The 27296-nt window shown below is 59.7% G+C and overlaps 2 protein-coding genes across 13 annotated transcripts; one reads left to right on the top strand and one right to left on the bottom strand.

Annotated features, from left to right (window-relative positions):
• The first annotated feature begins 740 nt into the window (after positions 1–740).
• CELF6 (CUGBP Elav-like family member 6) lies at positions 741–16981 on the top strand. 9 transcript variants are annotated; one of them, XM_075099785.1, is made up of 13 exons: positions 741–1019; positions 4128–4210; positions 10042–10090; positions 11593–11718; positions 11852–11931; positions 12400–12543; positions 12938–13082; positions 13164–13313; positions 13638–13700; positions 14598–14678; positions 14787–14930; positions 15577–15732; positions 16040–16981. In XM_075099785.1, the coding sequence occupies exons 1-12, from the start codon at positions 752–754 to the stop codon at positions 15702–15704; spliced, it is 1461 nt and encodes a 486-aa protein (XP_074955886.1). In that variant the 5' UTR covers positions 741–751; the 3' UTR covers positions 15705–15732; positions 16040–16981. The 9 variants fall into 9 exon arrangements, with proteins under 9 accessions (XP_074955886.1, XP_074955887.1, XP_074955885.1 ...); XM_075099786.1 differs by having other exon boundaries at positions 11590–11718; positions 12947–13082; XM_075099784.1 differs by having other exon boundaries at positions 11590–11718; positions 14601–14678.
• Positions 16982–18692: 1711 nt separating this feature from the next.
• On the bottom strand, positions 18693–26624 carry PARP6 (poly(ADP-ribose) polymerase family member 6). 4 transcript variants are annotated; one of them, XM_075099793.1, is made up of 22 exons: positions 26515–26624; positions 25541–25618; positions 25315–25409; positions 24839–24899; positions 24616–24706; positions 24454–24520; positions 24048–24197; positions 23626–23806; positions 23166–23219; positions 22243–22338; positions 22064–22156; positions 21863–21988; positions 21691–21756; positions 21461–21528; positions 21191–21239; positions 20524–20633; positions 20361–20433; positions 20127–20196; positions 19680–19759; positions 19499–19562; positions 19252–19336; positions 18693–19177 (listed from the first exon to the last, which is right to left on the bottom strand). In XM_075099793.1, the coding sequence occupies exons 1-22, from the start codon at positions 26515–26517 to the stop codon at positions 19075–19077; spliced, it is 1863 nt and encodes a 620-aa protein (XP_074955894.1). In that variant the 5' UTR covers positions 26518–26624; the 3' UTR covers positions 18693–19074. The 4 variants fall into 4 exon arrangements, 2 of the variants coding, with proteins under 2 accessions (XP_074955894.1, XP_074955893.1); XM_075099792.1 differs by having other exon boundaries at positions 20524–20636; positions 26515–26584; XR_012661612.1 differs by lacking the exon at positions 20127–20196 and having other exon boundaries at positions 18761–19177; positions 20524–20636; positions 26515–26584.
• Positions 26625–27296: the final 672 nt, after the last annotated feature.

The following is a 27296-nucleotide window of genomic DNA, read 5'->3' as shown; positions in this document are numbered from 1 at the left end:
CCCACCTGCTGCACGGGGAGTAATTAATTAATGACCGTGCTGGGTATTAAAGCTATTCGGTCTAATTACAGGTTTTTTGGGGTGGCGGGGGGTGCAGGAGGGAGGCGACTCTACATCCTCCCCCCCTAGTCTGGCCCAGCTCCGAAGGGGCAACTGGAGCAACATGGGGTCCGTGGAGGTGAAAAATGCAAAAAAAAAAGTGCTAAAATTGTCCCTTTTGAGCCTTTTCTGTGTATTTAAATCCTTCTGGAAGGTGGCAGCAGGCGGGGAAGAGAGAGTGTAGTGTTAACTCTGGAACCTACTGAGGGCTGCAAGGGGTGAAGGTGGGAGGCTGCTCAGCCCCTTGGCCAGCCCTGCCTCGGGGAGACGGGGGCGATGAGAGGATGACGTGGAGGTGACGAGAGGTGACGAGGGGGTGACGTGGGGGTGATGGAGGCTGGAGGGTGACGCGGATGAAGGGGTTCGGGGTCAGCCCGGCAGGGGGCAGCAGTGGGCGGAGCCGGAGTACCCCGCGCCGCTGCCAGCCGCCCCTCCTGATTGGCCGCCGCTCCCTCATTATGCTAATACCTTGCGTCTGGCCGGGGCCAGCAGGCTGACGTCACCAGCCCCGCGCGAGTGGGGGGGGCTGTGAGCGAAGAGGCCCGGGCCGAGCCGAGCGGTTCCGAACAGCTCCGAGCGGCGCCGAGCGGGGCGGGGCGGGGCGGGGCGGCGGGCGCCTCCCGCAGCGGCGGCGGCGGCGGCGGAGCGGGCCATGGCCGCGGCAGGCAGCGGCGTGGCGGCGGCGGCGGCGGCGGCGGCGGAGGCGGGGGCGGCGTTCAGCACCGCGAACAGCGGCCGGGTGAACGGGCTGAGCCGCCCGCCCGGCGCCATCGCCATGAAGGATCACGACGCCATCAAGCTCTTCGTGGGGCAGATCCCGCGTAACCTGGAGGAGAGCGACCTCAAGCCGCTCTTCGAGGAGTTCGGCCGCATCTACGAGCTCACCGTCCTCAAGGATCGCTTCACCGGCATGCACAAAGGTACGGGGGGCTCCATGCCCGCCAGCGGGGTGCAGCCAGGTGGGGCATCCTGAGGTGGGATGCCCTGAGGTGGGGGCGCCCCTCAGGTGGGGTACCCCTGAGGTGGGGGACCCCTGAGGTGAGGTACCCCTCAGGTGGGACACCCTGAGGTGGAGCACCCCGAGGTAGGGGTATCCCTGAGGTGGGACACCGTGAGGTAAGGCACCCAAGTATGGAGCACTCCTGAGATAAGGTACCCCTGAGGAGGGACATCCCTGATCTGGAGGTACCTGTAAGGTGGAGCACCCTGGTATAGGGCACCTCTGAGGTGGGGCCACCCCTGAGGTGGAGGTACCCCTAAGATGTACATACCCCTGAGGTGGGACACCCAAGTATGGGGCACTCCTAAGTTGAGATATCCCTGAGGTGGAGGTACTCTTGAGGTGGAGGTACTCTTGATCTGGAGGTACCCATGATGTGGGGATACCTTTCAGGCAGAGCACCCTGAGGTGGAGGTACAGAGGAGGAGGGGCTCGCTGGTATGGGGCACCCCTGAGATGGCGGTGCCCCAGTATGGTGCACCCCTGAGGTGGGGGCACCCCTGAGGTGAAGGTGCCCCTGAAGTGGGACATGCCAGTATGGGGCATACTGGTATGCAGCCCTGCTAAGATTGGGGTACCCCTGAGGCAGAGGCACCTGTCTAAGGTGGACGCACTCCTGGGTTGGGGACACCCGCCTGAGGTGGGGCACCCACCGAGGGTTAGAGGAGCTGCCATCTGGCTCAGGGGCACCCCTGGGGTCAGAGCACCCCAGCAGTGTTTAGGACACCTGCCTGGGTTGGGGTCACCTGTCTGGCATTGGGGTACCCATGTGAGGTTGGAGCACCCCTGGGATGGAGGCACCCAGCTTGGATACAGGCACCCACTGCAGACAGGGGCACCCCCCTGCCAGGCCCCCAGCCTGTGCCATGCCCCAGGCCTTTGTGATCTGGCAGGACAGGGGTCACTGCTGGCCTGGCTGGTGTCCTGGCGCGGGGCTCCCCAAGCAGCATTGCGTCGTGTGAGGGGCTCACACATGCACCAACAAGTTCTTTATGGAACCTCCCACCCATGAGCCAAGGGTCTGCAGTGCCAGAAGGGCATCAGGGCACTCTGGGTGTCACCCGGACAGGACCTCGTGCTGTTACACATGCTGTGCCACAGGCAGCGCCTGCTTCGCTGTGACTTTCTGGGAAGCCGAAACTTAGTGCTTGAGGATGCCACCACATTGGTGCCCTTTGGCCATGGGGCAGCCGCCTGGACTCTAATTCTCAGCACTGCAGCCTTCAAAATGTCTCCAAGCACCTCTGAAGCTGCTTGTGTGCTCTGAACAACGGGATTCGCACCTTGCCGCCCCCTCAGCGTTTCCTCCGGCGCCAGCTTCAACCACTGCAGCCCAGACATGCGATTTCATTGTGGACACTCCTCTAATTCAAATGGCATCCTTCCTCCTGGCGAGCCTCTGGAGTGGGGTCGCTCCCACTCAGACCCTCTAAACTTCTCCAGAATGTCCAGGCACCGTCCACATCATTGCCTGCAGGGAAAAAAAAAAGAGGGAAAGAAGAGTGGAGAGGAAGAAGCCAACTTGATTATGGATGGTAAACACTGGAAATGGCACCAGGACTGACGGGAGCCGCTGCGCTGACCTCCCTTTTCCACCCACAGTGGGGCTGATATTTAACTGGGGGGGATCTCTCCTTGCTCCCTGTGAGGGCAGATGTCCCCAATATCTTGTCATCAACAAGGTGGGCAAGGGACCCCATCCCTTGGCATCCCCCCCACCCGCTGCTGCGCTCCCTCTCCTCCCAGGCATGCTGATTGTACTTATTAAGAGTTATTAATACTTAATCAGCTGGTGGATTTAATTGTGCCAATATTAAAAATGCATCAATGTCAATTTTATTCATTAAATATTTACTTTGTTGAAGGGAAACTGTTTTGCTGCTGTTTTAATATCACTTTCAGATGCTTTTGGATGTGACCCCAGCAAATCAAGGGGGGAGCCCTTTGGGAGGGAGCGGCGTGGCGGCAGCACGGGGACCTGGGATGCTCCCATGGGAGCAGGAGTGATGGAGGGGAGAGGATCAGACCTTGTCCCCGGGGCTCGCTTGTCCGCCACCAGCTCCAGGCGAGCAAGCAGCTCAGCAGCGTGAGTCAGCGTGGGAAAACCTCACCCCAGGCATATTCCCGATCCCCAAAGCGCCACAATGTCGGAGGAGCTGGAGCGCCTTTGCTATGCGAGTCTCATCCCGAGAAGGATGCTCGGGGCTGGGAGAAGCGTGGCGGCAAGCCAGGATGCACGGCCTCGACGCCTGGAGATCTGCTTCCTGGAGGGCTTCGGCTGTGGCTTTCCCTGGAGCTCAGGGCTGGAGCTCTGCTTCCCGCGCGCTGCCACACTCACTGCCTGCTCTTGCCTTGCTCCTTTCTTCATCCTACTGCTCCATCTCTTTTGTGTTGAGATCTTCCACCCTGTTTTGGGGCTGAGCTCTGGCCCCACTGGCGGCAGTGCCCACCTGGGTGCCAGGGTGATGGGTGCCAGGGTCCTGGATGCTGTGTGCTGAGGTGCTGGGGTGCTGGACGCCACGGTCCTGGGATGCTGGATGCCAGGGTGCCGTGATGCTGGAGTGCTGGATGCCATGGTGCCAGGGAGCTGAGGTGCCAAGTTGCTGGGTTCCGGGGTGCCGGGGTACCAGGGTGCCAAATGACAGAGTGCCAGGGTGCAGGGGTGCTGAAGAATGTCAGGGCACCAGGATGCCAGGATGCTGGGTACCAGAATGCCATGGTGCTGGGGTGCTGGATTTCGGGGTGCTGGGTGCCAGGGTGCTGGTGTGCTGGATGTCAGCGTGCCAGGATGCCAGGGTGCTGGGGTGCTGAGTTGCTGGATGTCAGGGTGCCATATGTCAGGGTGCCAGTGTACCAGGATGGCAGGGTGCCAAGGTGTTGTCTGCCATGCTGCCAGAGTATTGGGTGCTGGGTGTCAGGGTGCCGAGACACCCCAGTACCATATTAGCCACACTGCTGGCTCTCCGCATGCCTGGAGCTTTGTGGCGGGGCCGGGCCGGACACTGACCCCGTCTCCCTGTCTCCATAGGCTGTGCCTTCCTCACCTACTGCGCCCGCGACTCGGCCCTGAAGGCACAGAGCGCCCTGCATGAGCAGAAGACGCTGCCAGGGGTAAGTGACACCGGGAAGTCGGTGTGAGCTGGTGGGGGGGAATGGTGACACCTACCCAGGGCACAGGCGCAGGAGCCGCTCCAGCGGCCGCAAACCGAGGCATTGATTTTCCTGCGGCCCATGTGCTGTTGTGCTTTCTGTGGGCTCCGACCTCCCGAGCTTAACAAAGTGAAAATAAATATTTCATTATTTGCCTAAATAAAAATCAATAGGGCTGCTGGTTCGCTGGGGAAAGCGCTGGGGCCCGTGAATATCAATCCCTGCTTTGCGTGTGCGGAGCTGACGGAGGGGGATGAGGTTCGCAGGGACATGGCTTCCTGAGGTACGTCCTCGCGATGGTGCTGTGCATCAGTAGGTTTAAGAGTTCGATGGTGCTGTGCATCAGTAGGTTTAAGAGTTAACAGCCCACTTGGTCAGCCTCAAGAAGGTGCAGGGTCAGGCACTGCCTGCAAGGCACAGGCTTGCCTATGTCCCCTTCTCATCACACGCGTGTGTGCGAGGTGTACAGCTGCTGTAGCTGCTCACTTCTCACCCCAGACCCCTGCACAGGGCAAGCACAGGTGCACGCACGTGAGCACATGCTTGTGCGCTGGTGTGTGGGCACGTGCCCTGCATGGGCACCCCCATGTCTGTGCGCACCCCCTCTGTGTGCATGTGCACAGCAGTGCGTGGCTGTGTGTCTGCTGGGGTGCACAGGCACATCTGGGCAGGCGTCTGTGTGTCCAACTGCCCTGTGCTCACACTCACACCCCTCTGCCTGTGCACTCCCCTGTGCTTGTGCTCACACCTCCATGTGCTCACCTGTCTGTGACTATGCACACCCCTCTATGCTTGTGCATACTCCTCTGTGCCTGTGCACAACCCTCTTTGCTTGTATTTGCACCCCTGTGTGCCTGCACACACCCCGTGTGCTTGGACGCACGCACACCCCGGTGCGCATGCACACTCTTCTGCGCTTCTGCACACCCGTGTGTGTTCATACTCACACCCCTGTGCCTGTGCACGCCCCTCTCTGCCTGTGCTCACAGCCCGGCGCCCTCGGGTCCCCCTACCCCGGCCAGGCCCCGCCCCCGGCGCGGTGCGGGGGCGTGCCCCAACTGTAGCCCCTCCCCTCGGCTCGGCCCGGCCCGGCTCGGCCCGGATCGGCGGGGCTGCGGCCGCCCCTCCCCCCGCCCCGCCTCCCGCGCGCCGCTGCGCGAGGCGAGCCGAGCCGAATCGGGCCGAGCCGAGCCGAGCCGAGCCGGGCCGGGCGGGGCCGGGCCGGGCCGGGCCATGCAGCTGCCGCAGGTGCCGGCGCCCGGGCCCCGGCCGCCCGTGCTGTGGGTGCCCGCCGGGTCTAAGATCCTCTGCATCGAGGTAGGGCCCCGCCTTTGTCTGTCGCCGGCTCGGCCCGTCCCGGCCCGGGAGCCTCAACGTGCGCTGGGGCATCCGCACCAGCGGGGCGGGGGTGCCTCGGAGTTGGGGGGTACTTACACCCGGGTGGGAGGCGTGTGCACCCGGGGGGTTATTTGCACGCAGGGATGGGGGGGTGAGGGGGTATATCTGCTCCCAGGGGTGGGGATGGGGTATTGGCAGGGGGATGTTGACGAGGAAGGGCTATTTGCACGCAGAGGTGGGGTGTGTGTGTGCCGGGGTTGGCGAGATGGGTGTCTCTGTTCCCAGGGGTGGGGGGCTGTTGTTGAGCAGGGTGTATCTGCACCCAGGGATGCTGTGTGTGAGCGTGGGTGTTGGTGGGGAGGGTGTATTTGCACACAGGGATGGGGTGTGTGAGTGTGGGTGTTGGTCAGGAGGGTGTATCTGCACCCAGGGGTGGAGTGCATGTGTTGGTAGGGTGGTTGTTGTTGATGAGGGTGTGTTTGCACGCGGGGATGGGGGCTGCGAGTATGTATGTGTTGATGAGGAGGGTGTATCTGCATCCAGGGATGGGGATGGTGTTGGCAGCAGCGTGTTGGTCAGGAGGGTGTATCTACACCCAGGAATGGTCTGTGGTGGTGGTGGGTGTTGGTGAGCAGGCTGTATTTGCAGGCAGGCATGGAGCCTGTGCATGCCTGTGTTGGTGAGGAGGATGTGTCTGCACCCAGAGATGGGTTTGTGTGTTGGCTGGAGGGTGTATTTTCCACTTTGGGTTGGTGTGTACGTGCTGGTGCTCTGTGTGTGTGGTTGCAGGTGTGCAAGGGGATGTGCTCGGTGGGGGGGGTTGTTGCACTCAACAGATGGTGCAGGGGTGCGTTTGTGTTGGTGGGGGTATTGTTTTGCCCCTGGGGTGCGTGCAAGTGGTGTTGGTGGGGAGCATTTGCACCCAGGGGTGGTGGGTGTGCAAACGTGTTGGTGGCTCTGTGTGTGTGCGTGTGTGTGTAAGCAGGTGCTAAGGGTGTCTTTGCGCCCAGATTGTGTGCATGGTGGTGGAGTGTGGGTGTATGTGGGCCTGGGGGGTGGCAGCTGTGGGTATGTGTGTGCACGTGTGTGTGCATGCATAGTGGGTGTGAGCAGGGAACGCATGTGTGTGTATGGATGTTGCATGGGCTCCTACACTGTGGGTGCCTGGTGGAGGGGCTGGCCAGGTGTGTGCAGGGCTCAGGTGTGTGTGGGTGGTGGTCAGGACAGGGTGTGGGTGCTGCTGGAGGGGAGCCATGGCCATCCAGGGGTGGTGTCCAGCACTGGGGGTCTGTGTGTCCACAGAGGGCTGCCGAGGGTGGGTCCTGCTGCTGCAGTGGGGAAACTGAGGCAAGGGTGTTGTGTCCTGCCTGGCATGGATAATGGTGTCAGCTGTGCACCCTGGGGTGTGTGCCTGTGGTTGTGCAGGGTCCGCGGCTGCAGGGAGGGTGCTGTGGGTGTTGTGTGTGTGTGTGTATGTCTGTGGGTGGGTGGGTGCTTATGAGGACTCTGGTCTCAGTGTGTGTGAGTGTAGGGGTCTTGTGGGCAGGTGTACATGGGGCTGGGTTGGGGGTGGGTGTGTGGTTACATGTGGGTGTGCAGTCACGCTAGGATGGATGTACAGTTCTGTGTGGTGCTCTTGGGAGTGGGTGCAAGCGTATAGTGTATGGTAGTGCAGGGGCGGTGCTGAGGCGAGTGTGCAGCTGTAGGTGGGTGGGTGCACACGGTGGATGCTGTATGGGGGTCTGTGGTTGTGCATAGGGTCGTGTGAGAGTGGGAGTGCAGCTGTAAGGGATCTGTGGTGGTGCGTGGGGGTGTGCTAGGATGGTCATGTGCCTGTGCAGCGGTGTGACTGTCCCCAGGCCAGTGTCCCCTCGCTGTGAGTTCCCCCTTAGGGCTCTGGAAGGGTGTTCCCACGATGGGTGGCTCCCTGCACTGGCCCTTGGCTTCCTGGGGACCCCCAGGGTGACGCAGGCACCTGGCTCTCACGGTAACCCACTGTTCCAGTGTCACTCAGTGCCGCCATCTCAGCTCATTTGGACGTGTCGTGGCCCTGCCCAATCCTCCAGCCATCGAGGGAGAAGCAAGGGCCAGAGGTGACCCTTCCACACAGGGCAGGTCCCACTGCAGGGATTCACCATGGGCTGGCTTTCCCTGGTGCCCAGGCTGAAAGGGGCCTTCAAATTTGCATGGGGGGCAGTGCCCGAGAGGTCACACAGAGGTTTAGCAACTGGTGGTGACCCCCTTGGGCTGTAACACACCAGAGGTTTGGCCATATGGTGCTGTAGCTGGGGCTCTGTGGAGCACCCACGGATGACAGGACTGGTGGGTGCTGAGACACCCCAGACAGGGTCTCCTGTGACACTGGGTGTGTCAACATGTCCTTGGGATGTGCGAGGATGGGTGGGGGGACTTGGGGGGTGGGTAGGTTCATGTGTGGGTTCTATGGGGGTGGAGAGATTGGTGCTATGGGTATGGACAGGTGGGTGGTAGGAAGGTGGGGATGGATAGGCTGGTGTGGGGATGGGTGGGGGCTGGGGAGTGGATGTGTGGATGTCATGGGGATGGGTGGGTGTTGGGGATACGGATGGGTGCTATGGGGATGCATGGTGTTGGGGGATAGATGGGTGAATTGATGGGTGAATCTTAGGTGGAGATGGGTGGTTGTGTGGGTGTCACGGATGGGAAATGGACAGATGGGTGTCAGGAGTGGGGTGAGATGGCTGGGAGGTTGTTTGGGTGCTGGGGCATGGATGGAGGGCTTTTGGACAGCGGGGGAGAGCTGGGTGACTGCGTGGGCACAGGGGCACAGTGCAGGGGTGCTGTGGGGACAGATGGACGAGTGGTTGCTGGACAGCTGGGTGCAGGGGGAAGTCTGGGTGCCCATGCCATCCACCTGTGCCACAGGATCTGGTACAGGGAGCACCAAGCACCCTGCGGTGGGCATGGGTGATGCCAGGGGTGCCAAAATCCCCTTTTGGGGGTGTCCACAGACCAGGGCGGTTTTTCCCCAGTGTGGTGCAGCAGCCCTGGGGTAGGTTAGCTGGTCCCCAAGGCCTGACATTTATAAACATCAGCCGCTCCCGGAGAATCAATACAGTTTAATAACCGGCGAGCGGAGACTGGAGACACATCAAAATGACACTCTGCGGCTCCGTAAATGTTATTCTAAATCATACTCGCTGGGTTTATTACATTAAGCATACAGCAGTGGGCATGGGAAATTTATTCCATCAAAGGCCATTGCGCTGGTAAATGGGACTGGCGGGTCAGTGGAGGGGGGGCAGCCCTCCCAAAAATGGGGTTCACTCCTCCTGGACATGGCAGGGATATGGGAGACAAGGGGGATGTTGGTCCCACACTCTCCGTGCTGTCACAGCCTCCAGGGTTTGGGGTGAGGTGGATCCTGCTCCAGTGCGGGGGTTGGGGTGGATGTTTGTGGGACCAGTGACACAATGGGTGATGCGAGGGCAGCTGGGTGGCCCTGTGTCCCTTGGTGCCACCCCATGGCTCCTGGAGACCTGGTCCCATCCCTGGAGCATCCCCGGCTCTGCACTGACATTTCTGCCCGCGTTTCCCTGGAGATGAGGTGGTTGCTGTGGAAACCTCCTCTTCTTCCTTAACCATCCTCTCCCTCACCCTGGGGGGGGGGCGGGCTGGTGCTGCCCCCACCCAGCCCCTAAATTTGGGGCACTCCTCCAGGGGTGCACAGGGGGAACCCCGGGGTGGGGGGTACGCACCCGTGTGGGTGCGACAGCAGCATGCGTGTGCTTGGCTGTCCCTGTGTGAGCTCAAGCTGTGTTCATGTGCGTGCACACCCACCCTGTCATGCGTGACATCCTGCCGTTGCCGTGACGACCCCATCGAGCACATGGCTCAGACTCTGCAGCATCGCGGGGGAAGCACGCTTGTTGCTGTGGAAACGGCCATAATTGTAGCATTTTTCGGCTAAATGGGGGAAAAAGGAGGGGGAGAGAGGAGGAGAAATGGCTCTGTGGGGCAGCAGGCCAGGGATATGTGTGCTGGCCCAACGTGTCCTGTTGCACACGTGTGTCATGCTTGCGGGTACACACAGCAGCGGCGCACGGGAAGAGGCCAAAATTCGGTGAGAATCAGGAAAAGGAGAGCGGTGGTGGTGCTACTGGAGGGGCTGGGGCCGGCTGGGCACTGCTGCTGCCTCTGCAGTCCTTTGCAGTCGAGGAAAGCGGGCAGGCGGCCAAGGCTGGCACCGGCGGCCCAGCAGGCGCCTGCGGCACGGGGTACCCATCCCCAGGGCCGTAGCATGGCCCTCTGCCCACGGCATCCCAGTTCATCATGGCCACAAACCCTGCTCTGTCCTTGCAGGTCCTTTCCCTGCTCCCCGCCCCAGCCCTCTGTGCCAGGCAGGGGCCAAATCCTGCTATTCCCTGTGGAAAGGGTTTGGCCCCTGACTGCCCGCTCCCGCTTGTATGTTGCAGATGAACCGCCCCATCCAGGTGAAGCCGGCCGACAGCGAGGGCCGAGGAGGTAGGTTCCCTCTTCCCCGGCTGCCCCGTGTGGGCAAGGGCGTGCAGGGCCACCTGGGGGAGGATGATGAGGGACACAGTGGCATTGCGGGGGCTGCCGCAGGGAGGTTTGTTTGCAGAGAAACCCACAAAAGGAGCTGCCTTTGCTGGTGGCATCCAAACCTGAGCACATGGCAAATGCCATCTTGGTTCTCCCTGCCCAGCTGGCTGGGGGGAGCATCCTGATGTCATCCCATGAACATCCTGACATCTTGCTGGGCAGAGTGTCAGCCAGCTGTTCTCTAACAGCCCCTTCATATATCAAACAACCTAATTACCCACTTGGAGCTGCCTGTGGGGACCCCAGCAGAGTTGGGGTGCAGGAGTTAGCCACATATGGCCCAAGCACCTCTCAAAGAGAAACTGCTGGGCCCCTCCCCCCCCCAGTTCTCCATGGGGGTTTGCAACTCATGGGGCCATGACGTTTCCAGGCTGAGTCAATAATTTGGGCAAAATTGCAGGAACCTGATCAAAAAACCCCAACATTTCCGGTGCCACAAGCTAACGCTGGGCATGTAGGTGCGCTCAGATGCTCGTGTGGGGCCACATGCCCTCGACAGGATGGCCCGGGTAGATATCCCTCTATTCAAAACACATTACTAAACATTCCACGAGCTGGTCCCAGCATGTCCTGGAGGAACCTGGCAAATAAATTACCCACTTACTGAGCATAATTGGTGAAGGATTAAAAATCGATGGGTGAGCTTGGGCGCCTGGCTCTGGCCCCCTTGCCCAGGAGGTGATGCTCGGCTGCTGAGCCTGCTCCCCCCAGCTGCCTTAGCCAGGAGATGGTTTACGTCTAACTAGACAACACATGAGCCCTATTCCCTTAACTAATTTTCCTCGTACCTTAACGGACAGAGCATTAATCGTCTCCTGCCATTATTTATTTATTTCCCTGGCAATGCTTTTGACAGGGCACCTTATTTTCTTTGTCAAATGCCATTAGCGCGCAGCGGGAGCATGCGGCTGCGCAAGACAGATGCTGGTAATAATCGTGAAATTCTCATTATTTACTCTCCTTTCTCTTGTGTTTGGGTTATTTATGTCCCCTGGGCATGGCCAGAGGCTGCGGGTTATTCTGCGAGTCAATCATACGAAGGCAATCGTCACTGTTTTGTGGGCTCTCTTTGTTTCCCAGCCACATTCCACATTGGTGCTGGGGGAGCTGGTGACTCCATCCCTGGAAAAAGCACCAGCTCCAGTCCCTGAAGCAGGAGCTGGCTCTTCCCGGCTTCACCCCTAGGCAATTTCCCTGCAGGAGATGTTTTCCCAACCCTAGTGTTTTGTGGGATGGAGGTGATAAACACTATATCTTTGCCACCAGATTGGCATCGCTCTCCACTCAGGCTCCAGCGTCACCTGCCTCTTTCACCTCCACACGCCGTTTGCAAACCAGGGATGAGGGGGCGGGATGGTGAGTGGCATCCCGCTCTCCGACAGGCTTGGTTTTTTTTTTAGAAGACAGGAAGCTCTTTGTGGGCATGTTGGGGAAGCAGCAAAGTGAGGACGACGTCCGGCGCCTCTTCGAACCCTTTGGCCAGATTGAGGAGTGCACCATCCTCCGAGGGCCTGATGGAGCCAGCAAAGGTGGGTTCTGGGGAGCTGGGTGGGCACCCCGCAGTCCTCTGGGACCCACAGAGGGTGGGAGCTACTGGCCAGGCAGTGCTGGCTCCTGCAGCAGCTGAATCTGCCCCCTCCCTTGTCTCCTTTCTGCCCTTAGGTTGTGCCTTTGTGAAATACGGCAGCCATGCCGAGGCACAGGCTGCCATCAACAGCCTGCACGGCAGCCAAACCATGCCGGTAAGTGCTGAGCTCTTGCCCTGCCCTGTTCGGCCCCATGCTGCCTGAATAATCCAATCACCGGCTAATTTGATCTAATTGGATCAAAATCCCATGGACTGGCGATTTGTTGTCCAGTTCACCCCGAGGTTCATCCCTGCCTGGGCGCTGAGTCCCAGGGGTGGGCACGCGGGGCTAATTCCCTCTGCGCTGGAGAAAGGGGCTGTTTAATTAATGCCGAAGTTCAAAATTTTGAATGAGGAGAGAGGGGAAAAGGAAACAGAGGTCAGGAAGCCGCCGCTGGGGAGAAAAGCTGGCTATAATTAAACCTCACATCGATTGCTGGTTGCTGCTGCCAAGCCGGGCAGCATCCCTGGGGCCAAGGATGCTGCAGCTGCTGCAAGGCAGCGGGTCCCTCCACAGAGTGGGGAGGCATTCCAGTGGCATTGCCAGGGTCCCACTGTCAGCCCTGTCTTCACCCCATCTCAGGGTGCCTCATCCAGCCTGGTCGTGAAGTTTGCGGACACGGATAAGGAGAGGACCCTGCGGCGGATGCATCAGATGGCGGGGCAGCTGGGCATCTTCAACCCCATGACCATCCAGTTCGGCGCCTATGGGGCTTATACGCAAGCGGTAGAAGCTGGCACCAGCTGGGACCTGGGGGGTTTTGGGGAGCCCTGCATTTTGGGGGGCTGGTTTTGACTGTGGAAGCCTGTATGGGATTGTACCAGTGCCAGTGGGTGCGGATGCCCATCAGGGTTAGTGCATCCCCATTTAGGGACACAACAGAGGGCTTCAGCCCCTGGGTGAGGGTGGGTGGCATGACTCTGGGGCACGGCAGACCCAGGTATAACCTTTTTTAGCATCACCTGGACCTCCTGTCCCCAGGTCTGGCAGTGGGTGGCATTTATCCCTCTGAGCCCCCATGTGTGGGTGCAAAGTGGGGATGCTAATTTATCCTCCCCTGCTCCCCCCTTCTCTCTGCCTCTTGCTCGCTTTCCCCTTTTCCTGCCTTTCTTTCCTTAAGATCATGCAGCAGCAGGCAGCCCTGATGGCGGCCGCACAGGGGACCTGCCTGAACCCCATGGCTGCCATTGCCGCTGCCCAGATGCAGCAAATGGCCGCTTTCAATGTCAGTGGGCTGGTGGCTGCCCCCCTCACCCCCTCTTCAGGTACAGCTCTCCTCCATTCCCCCCCGCCCTCACTTGACATCCTCGAGGGGGGCTGCCGGCGCTGATGCCTCCCTCCCACAGGTACGAGCACCCCCCCTGGCATCAGCACGGCGCCCGTGCCCAGCATTGCCACGCCAATTGGGGTGAACGGCTTCAGCCCGCTGCCGCCACAGACCAACGGGCAGCCTGCCTCAGAGACCATCTACACCAATGGCATCCACCCCTACCCAGGTAACCCTCCTTGCAGCTGGCTGGGGGGCTCCCCCACATTCCCCCAGGGCTGGGGATGCGTGTTTGGCTCAAGTGGCAGGCTCCCAGGGTGCTCCCCACCCCAGGAATGCACCAGATGAACCAGCTGTGCACCAATGCCCACCAAAATCCCTTCTCCCATGGCATTGCCGCCTTTGTGAGCATGGCGATGCTCTCAGCTCCTACGAAACAGCAGGGAGCAGTTCTACCCCTCCGTGGTGGTGCTTGGCTCTCCCGCAGGAGCAGCTCATCCCTGGGTTTCTCTTGCTTATTCTCTTTTCCTTCTCCCTTCTTTTGTCTTCCCAGCTCAAAGCCCCACGGTGGCAGATCCCCTCCAGCAAGCCTACGCAGGCATGCAGCACTATGCAGGTCTCAAACTTTGCTTTGCACTTCTTCACTCTCTCCCTTCTTTGCTCCTCACCCTTATTTTTGGGGGCTGAATGTCACCCCGGGGTTGAACCACAGGACTGGGGCAGCATGCTTGGGCACAGATCAATGTGGTGAGCATGGGGTGCCATACCCTGGCAGGAGCTCCGGGGCAGCGATGGGGGTGACACTGATGCAGAGTGCCATCCCCTCGTCCCCAGCAACACAGATGTGCTCCTGGCATGGCCCTCCATGCAAATTTTGGATGGAGGAAAGTGAGTTTTAATGCCCACTGGACTGAGATAACTCTGGGGGGGAAAGCCGGAGGCAGTACCTAGGAAAGAGGGGGCGAGGTTTGGGCGGTGATGGAGAGCTGGCTCCATGCTGGATCCTGCTGACATGCCATCCCACTGGTAGAGATGGCCGTGGAGGCACCAAGACATCAAAAATCCTTGGATGTTTATTGCGTGGCCGAATCCAATGGCAGGGGAGACAGGACGCGGAGAGAAGGGGGTCAAAGCATCCTGTGAAAGTACGTCGAGCCTGGCAGTCATTTAATTAGGAGCGCTTACAGCTGTTTTCAGATTTTCAACAGGATCAAGTTTTGGACCCCTAATTGTTTTCTTTTCAACTAAAAGTGCCAGCTTTCCTCAACCTTGAGACCGTGTTACTGCTGCCACCAGCATCCCTCCTGGGAGAGGCATTCCTGCATCATGGGCGTGCTGGGAGACTGGGGCCATGCTGGCCAGGGTGGGAAGGGCAGAGCCAGCAGCTCCAGGGCAGGAGAGGCACCTCCATCAAGGGTGGCAGCGGAGGACACATGTGTTCCCAGCCCTTCCTAGGGCAGTGGCGGGAGTGGGGTGGGTGCTGGCGTCTCAGCTCCATGTTTCTCTCTTCCAGCAGCATATCCTACTGCCTACGCACCCATCAGCCAAGCCTTTCCCCAGCAAGCGCCCATCATCCCACAGCAGCAGCGAGAAGGTGAGGGGTTGGGGGCACCCCACCATGGGGCTGGCAGCTCCTTGTTGATCCTCCGGGGTGACCCACACCTCACGGCTGACGTGCGGCTGTCCTTTGTGTGTCACCCAGGTCCTGAAGGCTGTAACCTGTTTATTTATCACCTGCCCCAGGAGTTCGGGGATGCAGAGCTCACACAGATGTTCTTGCCTTTCGGCAATGTCATCTCTGCCAAAGTCTTTGTGGACCGTGCAACCAACCAGAGTAAATGCTTTGGTAAGTCCCAGGGCCTGACTCTCCGCAACGTCCCAGCTTGGGGGTCTGGCTCAGGCAGCACTGATGGATGACTGAAGCCATGCAGTAGTTGAAGCAAAATGGCTGTCTGTCCTGGGGCCACAGGGCAGTTTTTTGTCCCACACCATGCCAGGGCAGGAGGACATACCCTGCTGCTCCCCACTCTTATACTGTCCCCTGTGTCCTCAGCCCAGTGCATGTGCCTGCCAGGGAGGGCTGCTCACCACTTGCCGCTGCCATGCCTGCTCAGCTTACGTGGCTGAGTGCCACTGCTGCCACCAGCACACTCTGGCCTGCTGACCTATTACCAGTGTCCCCCTGTAGCCTCTGTCACCCTGGTGTCCCCAGGTCTCATCGCCCTGATGTCCCCACAGACCCTGTCACCCTGGTTTCTCCACAGACCTGCAGACCTTGGTGTCCCCAAAGATGCCATCAGCCTGTCATCCGGTGCCCTGCAATCCAGGGCTGTGCTGTTACCCCCCCACCCCATCTCCCAGCCCCCCAGCCTGGGGCTCCACCTGAGGCTGCCCGTGGGAGCGTCCTGCAGGAAACGCCTGGCTGAAGTAAAGCAGCAACCTGTGATATTTATGGTGACAAACTCCTTTGTCACCTTGTCCCTGTCCCCCAGGTTTCGTCAGTTTTGACAATCCGACGAGTGCTCAGGCAGCCATTCAGGCCATGAATGGCTTCCAGATCGGCATGAAGAGGCTAAAAGTCCAGCTAAAGCGGCCAAAAGATGCCAACAGACCCTACTGACCCCTGCTCACCCTGGCCCTGTGGAGAGGTAAGGGGGGGCCAGGGTGGCCTGGCCCTGCTGCATCCCCTGCCACATCCCAGGAGACCCACCGGTGGGGTCCGGCTCACCTAAAGCACTGCAGGTGCCGTGTTGTCTCCAAAAATGTCCTTGAGTGGGGGGGGTGTCTCTGCACCCAGGGCTGTCTGCATGTGTGTTTCAAACTGGGATTTGGGTCCCTCTCTCTGTCCTTCCCTCCATCCCTTTCTATGTCATTCCCTCCATCCCTCTCTCCGTCTGTCCTTCCCTCCCTCCATCCCCCAGGACACAGGCTAACGGCCCCATTGCTGTTTTGCAGGTCAAGCGTCCTGCGGTGTTTGATGACATTCCCCTTCCCCAAGTGCAGTATCCAAACCCGTAACTCTCTTTCTTTGCAACACATCCCAGAGGAAGAAGAGGAGGAGGAGGTGATGGAGAAAACAGCGAAGAAGAGAGCCATTCTGGTCGTAGCTTTTCTTTTCTTTTTTGATATTTTTCCCAAACTGGTCTTGTTTGTTAACGGGAACAAGAGAGCGAGGAAGACAAGGAAGGAGGAGAGCAATGCGGCGCCGGGGCTGAGATTCGCTGCTGGCTGCTTGTCGGGACTCACTGAATCCCTCACCGGGAGAAAGAACCACGGCCCTGGGTGCTCGGGATATGATCTACCTTTGTTGTTTTGTTTTTGTTTTTGTTTTTTTAAAGCACTCACTTGCTGCTACCGATTTCCCAGGAGAAATGAGGAAAAGAGGCTCCAAACGGATTCTTAAACCAAAGCCGGTGGGACGGGACCAGCCTCAGGCACTTCACCTGGAGGATGCTTGTTTGGAAAAGAGAAAAAGGGCAAGATTTTCTTTTTTTCCACGTTGGGAAAGGAAAAAAAAAAGGATCAAAGGATGTTGGACTTATAGAAGATATATATAAATAAGTATATATATATATATATATCCCATGGAGCGGGGCGGTGGGACACATGCTTCCCCCTGCTCGTCACTGGCACAGGGACATAGGATTACTTGTTTCAGAGTCATATCATTCCTTAGAGTTTAGGGACCAAAGGACTATTGCTTTTTTAAATATATCTATAAATAAATTAATTTAAAACAAAACAAAACACAAAAAAAAACCAGGAAGAAGAAGAAAAACAAAAGCAGAAATTAAGGTTGAGAAAAACCTCGGGCGTTACAAGCTGCGAGCGTTTCCTAGAGGGCTCGGTGTCGGGGGGCCGATTTGTGGGGCTCAAGGGCTCGGTTTTGGGGGGCCGATTTGCAGGTGGGGATGGGGGGATGCAGAAGGGGAGATTCTGGTGGGCTTGCGGTGGCTTCCCCAGCCCGGTGGCCCAGGCGGGAGCTGGCGGCAGGGGAGTCACGTTTGTTGAAAGAGCCCCACAGTCGCCTCTGGGAGAGGGCGAAGCAATGCTGTTCTTTGCAGTTTTGGTTGGTTTGGGGGGTTTTTGGGGATTTTTTTTTTCAGCCAAAAACAAACAAAAACAAAAAAAAACCAAACAAAAAAAAAAAAAGAAAAGAAAAATGGGAGGTTTCGGCAGAAGTCAAGCGAAATAAACTTATTTTGTCAAAATCGTCACCTTGATTGGTTCTTTGGAGCAATCGCTGCCGTGTCCCAGCACACACATTCCCGATAGAAGACGCCGCCAGTGACCCTTTTTGACCAGCTTGGCTCTGCCTGAGCTGAAGCATCCACTGGGAATTTGATGCAGCCAGGAGAGGAGATGGGGCATCTCTTTTTTTTTATTTACCTTTTTCCCCAGGAATTACCATTTTCCAGAGGAATCCACCCAGGCTTGGGGGTTGCTTCTGAGTGATGGGGGAACTTCTGGAGGATGTTAGCGTGTCCCCTGGGATGTCCCTTTGTGGCTGCACCCACAGACAAGCGAGTTCAATGATCACGGGAAGGTGGCTTGATTTATTTTTTATTTAAGGGAGGGGAAAAAAATCCCCAAACCCCACCAATTTAAGCAAAAATGGGGTTGCTGGTGGAGTGGGTGGCATCAGGACAGCATCCCCCCTGCCCGGGTTTGGGTGGCTGTGGAGACATGGAGCAGCTGGTGCAGGACAAGCGGCGCGGGCACAGGATGGACGTGAAGTCGGGTCCCTCCGTCACGCCCTGAGGGCAGGGGATGCCACAGAGGTGATGCTGAGAGCAAGGCCACTGCTGTGACAAGCCCGTTGGGTCTCACCCAGTGACTGCACCTAAACCCGGATATTTTTTAGGTCGATCCTTAACTTTATAACTGCTGGTTGAAAACAATGCCCATGTTTCCACCAGGGTGGCAGAGGGCTGGTTTGGGGTATTTATGATTTTAAAACCCTTGGAACCCTGGTGAGGGACCCCCACGTCCCTGCAGGACTGGCTGATGTCCCCAGGCAGCTTTGGGCTGATGCTGCAGGAGACACTGTCTCTTAAAGGCTGGTATTTTACTGCCATGACCAATGCAGAGGGCCCCAGGGCTGTGGGGAACTTTGGTACCCAGCGACCCTGCCAGCCCCTACTACTGCCCAGGGTCCCTGCCCAGAGCCCCTGCAGTCTCCAGCACTTCTCCCAGAGGATTTCATCCTGGACTGGCCATAGCGGGACACATCTGTGCCAGCACCACCTCCGTATCTGCGTAGTTATTGGGATCCACTTGGGCTGAAATAAAGTGTGGTTGGCCCTGGGCCGTTTCCTTCTCGTTGCGCAGGTGAGGCTCTGCCACAGCACCACTCCCTGTGGGGTCCCATCCCCTTGCCCTGGTCCCATCCCTGAGGCACAGTCCTTCTCCCTGGGGTGGGCCCTGCTCCATAGCACAATCCCTTTGCCATGGTATGACGGTGGTGCGATTCCCTCCCTGTGGCCCCATCCCTCTCCCAAAGTCCTCCAACCCTTTCCCCATGGCCCCAATCTCTTCTCCACGCTCCCTTTCCCCACTATCCCCTCCCCACACCCCCAATCCATTTAAAGATTTTAAGTACACCGACACAGATCCCTTTTTCTTTTTTCTGTGTTTTTGGGGTTTCTTTTTGGTTGGGTTGTTTTTTCTTTTTTTGCTTCAGTTTCTCATCATCGATAAAAATGCTATCGCTGCCAATACCAGGAGGGGCGGCCACTGGCCACGCCAGCCCCCGCAGCTCCTTCTCCACACAGCCACAGGGTCGGGGACACTGGCGGACAGGACAGAGAGGGGACGAGGGACCACTAAACCCTCCTGGTGCTCACTGGATGCTTGACGCCTATGTACAGGGTGGAGCTGCTGGCGTGGGCCCCCATCTCTGCCCTGCCCAGGAGGCTTGAAACCCTGCTCATCCTTCCCCAGCTTCGCCTGGGGTCTTCACTCGGCACCCAGGGTGTCCCCACCGGTGCTCAGTTTGTGTACACCTGAGTCCCAATCACACGCATGATCTCCTTCTGGATTTTGGGGTCCTGAGTATTGATGTTGGCGTCTCCCACTTGGCCATCTTCATACCTGGAAGGGGAGAAAGGGGGGGGGTAAGGGTGTGTCCCAGGGGGACCGGTGAGGTGGGCGTAGCCAGGACTTACACAAAGAAGAAGCGGGTGCAGACATGGTCCGAGACGGGGCAGACCCAGATGTTGCCATGTTTCTGCAGGTCCTTGGAGGTGATGACTGCCGGGGGAAGGGGCTGTTGGATGGGGGACGAGGTCCCCGCTGGCCGCAGCACACAGTGGGAATCCTCACTCCCTCCCCTCCTCCACCCATCGGCTGAGCCAGGGATGGGGATGCTGCCTGGCCACCCATCCCCGCCCCCCCCCCCCCGTGTCCTCGCACCTTCGCAAAGCGCAATGCAGTTCAGGTTGCGGCTCTGGAGGAAGCGTGACTGGATGGAGCGGGTCTGCAGGGAGAGCAACCAGTGTTACTGCCCTGGCCATGTTGGTCTCATCCCTTCCTCAGCACCTGTGGGTGCTGAGTCCCCATCCCCATCCTCCTGTGGTGTCCCCTGGCCCATCACCTGGGGGATGGTATTCATCCGGTTGTACCTCTGCACCAGCTCATCCTTCGAAGGCATACGGTGCTGCCCTTTCCCCATCCCTGTGGAGAAGCAAGGCAGCGGCCATCACTCCCGGGCAGGGAGCGCCCCTGGGGTCATGCGGGGGACACATGCCACAGACCGGGACGGCCATGCTGGATGCTCCCACCCCGCAGCTGAACATTGGGAACCCCCCAAAAGTGGGCACAGCGGCTTTCAGAGTCTAGAAAATGTTGGGGTTTTAATTCCCCAGCGCAACAGAAAGCCCCAACCTGGCTGGGAAGAGGCCGGTGCCGGTAGGAAGGATGTGGGAGGCTGCCTATTCCCACGTGGCTCCTCCGGCCAGTATGATGCTGAACATCCCCAGGCCCATGCAGGGAGTGGGGATAGGAGCGCAGGCAGGGCTGGGCAGTGCAGGCAGCCTCTTACCTGAGTATCCAAAGGAAATACTGGAGATGGGGCTCAGATAGATGCCCTTGCCATAGGCTGCTCCATGCAGCTTGCAGGAAAACACCAGGGTGAGCAATGCGGGGTCAACCCGACAGCTTGGGCATGGTGGCAGAGGCAGCCCAGCCTCTGCAGGCAGTTCATCTCCAGCTGCCTGCGTCCCCCCTTGCCTGCCTGCCTGTCCTGGGGAGGGGATTGGGCGCAGGGGGGCCTTACCTGCAGTTTGGTGTAGGAAGCATTGACCAGCCCATTGCGGAGGATGGAGTGCCAGTTCTCAATGTGAGAGCCACTGGAAAAAGCCAGCCCCACGTCAGCACCACAGCCCCCTGCCCCACTGCATCTGCCTCAGGGGCTCCCACCGCCCGCTCCAGCAACTTACTGGAAAGCAAAGGTGCTGCCATAGAGTTTCTTGGCGGTGCGGAAGCGGGCTTCCTTGGCAGGGGGGCTGCTGAGCAGGAGGAACTGGTGGGAGGTGTGCATGAACTTCAGCTGCTACCAGGGGAAATGGAAGAGCAAAGGCAGGGAGAGAGGACAGACAAACAGAGATCATGCACGGCAGCCCGGCCCTGTGTGCGTCCCAGCCCTGCTTTGGCTGTCTCAAGCTTGCCAGAAGGGCCCATGGCATCCCATCTCATTTCCACCACCCCACAGCCCATGTCAAATATCCTCCACCCTATATCCCATATCCTGCCTCCCACGCCTCCCAGGCTGCAGACCCCATCCCAAAGGCTGCATCCTGCAACCCAGACCCTTATATCGCCCACACCACATCCTTACATCCCTCACCCTGCATCCCACATCCTCCATCCCACAGCCCACACCCCATACCCTACGTCCTGTATCCCATACCCTACATCCCACAACCTATATCCTACATCCTGCATCCCACATCCTACACCCTACATTCTGCGTCCCATATCTTACATCCCACATCCTATATCCTACATCCCACCTCCCACATCCCATACTGTGTGTCCTGCATCCCACATTCCATACCCTCCATCCCACATGCCACACCCCACCTGGAGCCTGGCCAGGCCCCTTACCCTGCTGAGGGGCAGCTTGACGATGTGGGATCTGTTGCTGGAGATTATCCTTGGGAAGAGAAGGAGGAAGAGGAGGAAGAAGGTTGGACAGAGTGGCCCCACACTGCCCTGGGAGTGGGGCTGAGGCGGGAGCTGTGCCGGAACCCGCCCTGAGGCCAGTGGATGGTCACGGCCCCCCAGGAGAAAGGGGATGAGGATGCCCAGCTGGCCCCACTGCACACTCTGTCCCAGGGGCTGTGGGGCAGTGGGACAGGGCACCCTCGGCCTTACCACTGCAGGAGGGGATGGGCCAGGGGGTCCAGCTTGTCCATCTGCTTCTTGATCTCCAGGTAGGACCCCTGGCAGAGATGAGAGGGGGTGTGGGTCGTTCCCCTGGCACCAACCCAGCCATGAGCAGGTGGAGATCAGCACACAAACGCCACCCCTGGTGAGGCGAAGGATTGTGCACTGGGAGGGGCCTCACAGGGGGCCATGGGTGGTGCAGGGCCACAGTGGTGTACCTGGGTCATCTCCCGGATTGACATCACACTGTCCAGGGCCTTCTGCAGCCGCTCATAGTTCTTCTTCTACATGTGGGGCAGGAGAGGGGTGGCCATCGGAGGGGTCCTCAGGGCTCCGCCCAGCCCCATCAACCCCCAGCATGGGGGAGCGTTGCCCCCCGCCCATGCTTACCTTGGGGTTAAAGGCAAGTGTTTTGGGGTCGTTGGGGTCCACCACGGAAGGGTAAGGCTCGAAGATGATGCTCTTGCGGGGGGACTCCAGGGCGGCACGGCACATGGCCACCAGCAGGTCCACCACCTTGGGGACAGAGCGTGGGGTGAAGGGACAGCACCCTGAGGTGATGGCATGGTCACCTGCCATGCGCACCCTTACCTCGGCGCCTGTGGCCACCTCTTCTGCTGCGCCAGACATGACGCCAAGGGTGTAGAAGGAGAAGACGCAGAGCTCCCGGGTGCACACCGCAGGCTGCCGAGGGGACAGGAGCCATGGGGAGGGTCGGGGACAGTGACGCAGGGTGACAGCCCGCGCCCACCTGGTCCCTTTCCCCGCACCTTAAGCATGGAGCCATTCTGGAAGACATGCTGCTCGTCACACACCACGCAGTACTCGTTGAGCGTTGGGATCCGCTGCTCTGCGTATTTCATGATCTGAAGGACAGGATGGTGGGTGTCAGTCCCTGGCGGTGGCCATGGTGCTCTGGCAGATGCTCCCGAGCAACCCCAAGCCACACTAGAGGCTTGGGGAGGAGTGGCTGGAAAGCTGCCTGGCGGAGAAGGACCTGGGGGTGTTGGTTGACAGCCGGCTGAACACGAGCCAGCAGTGTGCCCAGGTGGCCAGGAGGCCAACAGCATCCTGGCTTGTATCAGGAACAGTGTGGCCAGCAGGAGCAGGGAAGTGATTGTGCCCCTGTACTCAGCACTGGGGAGGCCACACCTCGAGTACTGTGTGCATTTTTGTGGCCCCTCAGTACAAGAGGGGCACTGAGGTGCTGGAGCGTGTCCAGAGAAGGGCAGCAAAGCTGGTGAAGGGACTGGAGAACAAGTCTGTTAAGGAGGGGCTGAGGGAGCTGGGGGTGTTTAGTCTGAAGAGGAGGCTGAGGGGAGAGTTGGGCTCTCTCCAGCTACCTGAAAGGAGGCTGTAGTGAGGTGGGTGTTGGTCTCTTCTCCCAAGCAACCCCAAGATAGAACGAGAGGAAATGGCTTCAAGCTGCATCAGGGGAGGTTTGGACTGGATATTAGGAAAAATTTCTTTACTGAAAGAGTGGTCAGGCATTGGAACAGGCTGCCCAGAGAGGTGGTGGAGTCACCATCCCTAGATGTGTTCAGAAAACATGTAGACATGGCACTTCAGGACATGGTTTAGGAGGCATGGTAGTGTTGGGTTGACAGTTGGACTTGATGATCCTAGAGGTCTTTTCCAACCTTAATGATTCTATTATTCTGTGATGAGGATGAGAGGGACACAGGACACTTACTTGGACGAGGAAGCCGTACTCCAGCGTAGGGACATTCTTGCAGTGGCCGCCGACCTGCAACAGAGCCGGAGCGGAGCCAGCTGTGTTATCCCCTTTCTCCCACACACCCAAACCTCCACACAGTACTGGCAGCCCCCAACACCCCTCCCCACCACAGCAGGATCCCCAACATGCCACCACCCTCCCAGGGATGCAGCTGCATCAGGGGTGTGGCACCAAGAGGCGGGTAAAACCCCGCGGGTAAAACCCTGCAGGTAAAACCCACGGCCAGCCTCCCAGCTTGCCCACCAGCACTCAAGGGTGCTGGGGACGAGGGTCAGGGCACAAAGCCCCACAGGGGCTCCCCCAACCCAAGGGGGTCCCACCACCCCACAATGAGTGATCCAACCCCGCAGCAGCCCCTGGGAATCTGGGAAAGGAAAGGAGAGGAAAGCAAACCCCAAGGCGGGGAGGCACCCACCAGGATGTTGAAGGGGGCGACACCTGCCTGGGTGCTGGTGGGGGGGTAGCCGAAAACCTCCACCTTGGGGTTCTTCACCGTACAGGAGACGGAGCGGTTCATCAGGCGGTTGACACGAGTCTCGGGGATGCCCAGTTTGCCCTTCAGCACCGAATCTTGGATGACAGGAAAGCTGGGAGACCTGTGGGCACAGAATCCTGCTGAGCTCCTCTGTTTGTCAACGTCCCCATCTCCTCCATCACCCGGTGCAAAATTCATACTTTAGCTGGTTTTTGGGAGCAACCTTCACCTCTTTGGGCTCTGGTACGTAGCAGCAGTATCCAAGGGGCGAGTGGGGAAACTGAGGCATGGTGCCAGGTCCCTGGCCACTAAGGGTGAGAGGACAGAGGGTTGGTCCCTCAGGGACACCGTTGGGGTCTTACTTGGGGATGGGGGAGAAGATGCTGAGGCCAGCACGAAACTTCTTGATGGTGCCGCTCGTCTTGAACCAACTGTGCCGCTTCTCCTGCTGGGTCTTCAGAAAATCATTGCTGAGATGTTTCCATTGCTGAGACGTGAACATGCCCAGGATCCTGGCAGAGAGGTGGCATGGGTGCCTGAGCCGGATGCCAGCACCCATGGGTGCTTTGGTGTCCCCTGAGCCTAGTGTATGGGTGGTCCATGCTACCCAGCTCCTCTCTTCCCCACCCAGAACTGGTGGTGAGCCCATCACGGGGCTGTGTGGCAGGTAAAGGGTGGTGGCATGGGCACATGTTTTGGGGCAAAATGGCAACCCCACGGCCCACCCCACACACCACCCTTGGGTGCCCATTGCATTTTGCCTCTTACTTCTTCAGCTGCAGACCCAGCCCGAAGCCCTCCCTGTTGGATGGCTGGAAAACCTCAATGGACGGTTCTGCAGAGAGAGAGAGGAGGCCAAGCCGTTGGTGCCACCACTGTCCCTGTCCCAAGGGCACATGGGGACACCGTGCCCTGCCTGTCCCCACTCACCGGGGCCATCGAGGTACTGGGAGAGGGAGAAGCGCAGGCGGAGGACAATGGGCTCCGTCCGCAGCACCTTCCACGCCGTTGCCACCTCCTCCTGCCGAGGGAGAGCCGTGATTTGGCACAGCTGCAGGGACCCACAGCTGGGGAGGGAAATTTGGGGATCCCCTGGGCACATGTCCCCCCGACTCCCTGTGCCAATGCCAGTGGGGGCACCCTGGAGACTCACATCGAGGAAGCTGATGTTCACATGGAGGTCGATGTCCACATCATCAATGGTCCCGTACTCCCTGCGAAGACATGCAGAACCGTGGCAGGAAGATGGGGTGAGGCTGGCATGGTGCTGTTACCACTGCCTGCCCCAGTGCCCACTGTGCCAGGCAGGTAGGCTCATGCAGCAGTGATGGGCACGTGTGGCTCCACGTACATCAAGCATGTGTGCACCCCTGAGACTGGGATGGCACGGGGAGAGCAACCAGATTGTGGACAGGTACCCTGCGGATGCCATGGTCGGGTGCCCTGGGGATAGCGCAGCTGAGTGCCTGAGGGTGTCATGGCCAAGTGCCCCAGAGGTGCCACAGTCGGGTGCCCTGGTTACGCCACTGACAGGTGCCTGGGATTGCTACAGCTGGGTGCCCTGGGGATGGCCCAGCTGGGTGCCTGGGGTTGGCACAGCTGGGTGCAGGGGCCGGTGGGCACACCCACCTGACGGCCACGGCATTCTCGCTGTAGATCTCCTTCACGGCCTCGATGTCAGCGTCCAGCTGTGGGTGACGGTACAGGTCAGCAGCGCAGGTCCCCTGCAGCACAGCACCATGTGGCACCATCAGACCTGGCAGCCCCTGCAGCCCCACACTTGGGACTGGGTGCAGGTTGGGGGTCCCCAAGCCTCACCATGGCACCCATGGGACCCAGCACCCATGGTGCTTACCTGGACGCCATAGAGGAACTCCTCAGACTCATTGTCCCCATCGGAGTCATCATCCGTCCAGTACTGGCCCTTGAGGTCCTGGTGGGTAGAGGGTTGGGGTGCAGTTGATTACGGGGGGCAGAGGGTTGGGGGGCAGCAGGGATGGGGGGAAAGGGGATGGGGTGAGAGCGTTAGGGGGAGCAGGTTATGGGGGAGAGGGTTGGGGAGTGGATTTGCGGGAGAAGGTCATGGGAAGCAGATTAGGGGGAGTGAATTGGGGGGAGCAAGCTGGGGTGGAGCAGGTTGTAGGGAATGGGTTGAGGGAACAGGTTGGGGTGCAGAGGGTTGGGGGGTTGTGAGGAGTGCGGTGGAGGGAATGATTTGGTGGGAGCAGTGTGAAAGGCAGCAGAATGGGGGACAGCAGGTTGGGGGGAGTGGGATGGGGGCTGCAGGATGGGGGGAGTGATTTGGGGGGGCAGCAGGGTGGGGCAGAAGGTTGGGGGAGCAGATTGGGGAGCAGGATGGGAGGGACAGCAAGATGGGGGGCAGTGGAAGGGGGGCAGCTGGGTAGGAGAGCAGGTTGGGGGGATCGGGTTGAGGGGAATAAGGTGGGGCAGCATTTTGGGGGGGCATTGGGTCGGGGGCATGGGATGGGGGAGGTAGTGGGTTGGGGGGAGCAGGAATGGGGGAGCAGATTAGAGGGGAGCAGTAGGGTGGGGACAGTGAATGGGGACCGCGCACAGAGCCACTGGGAGGGCCCAGCCGATGGGGAGGGGGTCCCACCCTCGTCAGCCCTGCCCTGCTCCCGTGCTGGGGGACACGGGGGCACAGGGGGACACCAGGGCCCAGCCCCCCTCACCGCCCCCACCCGAGCAGGCCCCGTCCCGCCGCCCTCCCCAGGCCCCCTCGTCCCTGGGGCCTGCTCCCTCCGCCGGGCTGGGGGGGGTGTGTCCCCATCCCCCCGTGTCCCCCCTGGCCGGGGGGACCCTCCTCACCATCTCAGCGGCAGCCGACCGGGCCTGCCACTGCCTCCATGCTGCCGGTCGGGCGGGCGGCCATTGGGCCTTGACGTCAGGCCCCACCGCGGGCCTGGGCGCCACCGCTGTCACCCGGCAACACCGCTGCTGACGTCACCCGTGGGGACCTCCCCCCCTCCCCACCAGACCTCCCACCCCTCCTAGTACCCTCTGGTACTCCCCCATCAGGGGACTGGGACCCCTGGGACCGGGGCAGCCATGACGGGATCCAGGGGGCTGGTAGGGGTCCCCAGTGTCCTCAGCACACAGTCCCCATGGCCCCAACTCAGTGTCCCCATAGTCACCAGCCCAGGGTCCCCAATGTTGGGTCCCCAGGTGGCTGACACAGTGTCCCCAGCACATGGTCCCTGTGGCCCCAACTCTGAGTCCCCAGTCATCAGCCCAAGGTCGCACATGGGGTGGCCATGTTGGGTCCCCATGTGGCTGGAAGTGTCCCCAGTTCAGGGTCCCCAGTGTCCTCAGCTCAGGGTCACCACCATCCCAGCACAGGGTGGCCATTTTGGGTCCCCACATGGCTGGCACAGCATCCCCATGGCCCAGCACAGGGTCTGTGTGGCAGGTCCCCGTGCCAATGGCATGGGGCCTCCAGCGTCCCCAGCACAGGGTCACCACTGTCCCAGTGCAGAGAAGTTGTGATGGGTCCCTGATGTCCCCAGAAAAGGTCCCCATGGTCCTAGGACAGAGTCCCCAGCATCTCTAGCATGGGGACCCCAGCGTCCCCAGCCCAGAGTCCCCAGTGT

Source organism: Phalacrocorax aristotelis, chromosome 7 (genome assembly GCF_949628215.1).
Source record: "Phalacrocorax aristotelis chromosome 7, bGulAri2.1, whole genome shotgun sequence".
NCBI classification, from domain to species: domain Eukaryota; kingdom Metazoa; phylum Chordata; class Aves; order Suliformes; family Phalacrocoracidae; genus Phalacrocorax; species Phalacrocorax aristotelis.
This window is presented reverse-complemented; position numbering and strand designations above follow the sequence as displayed.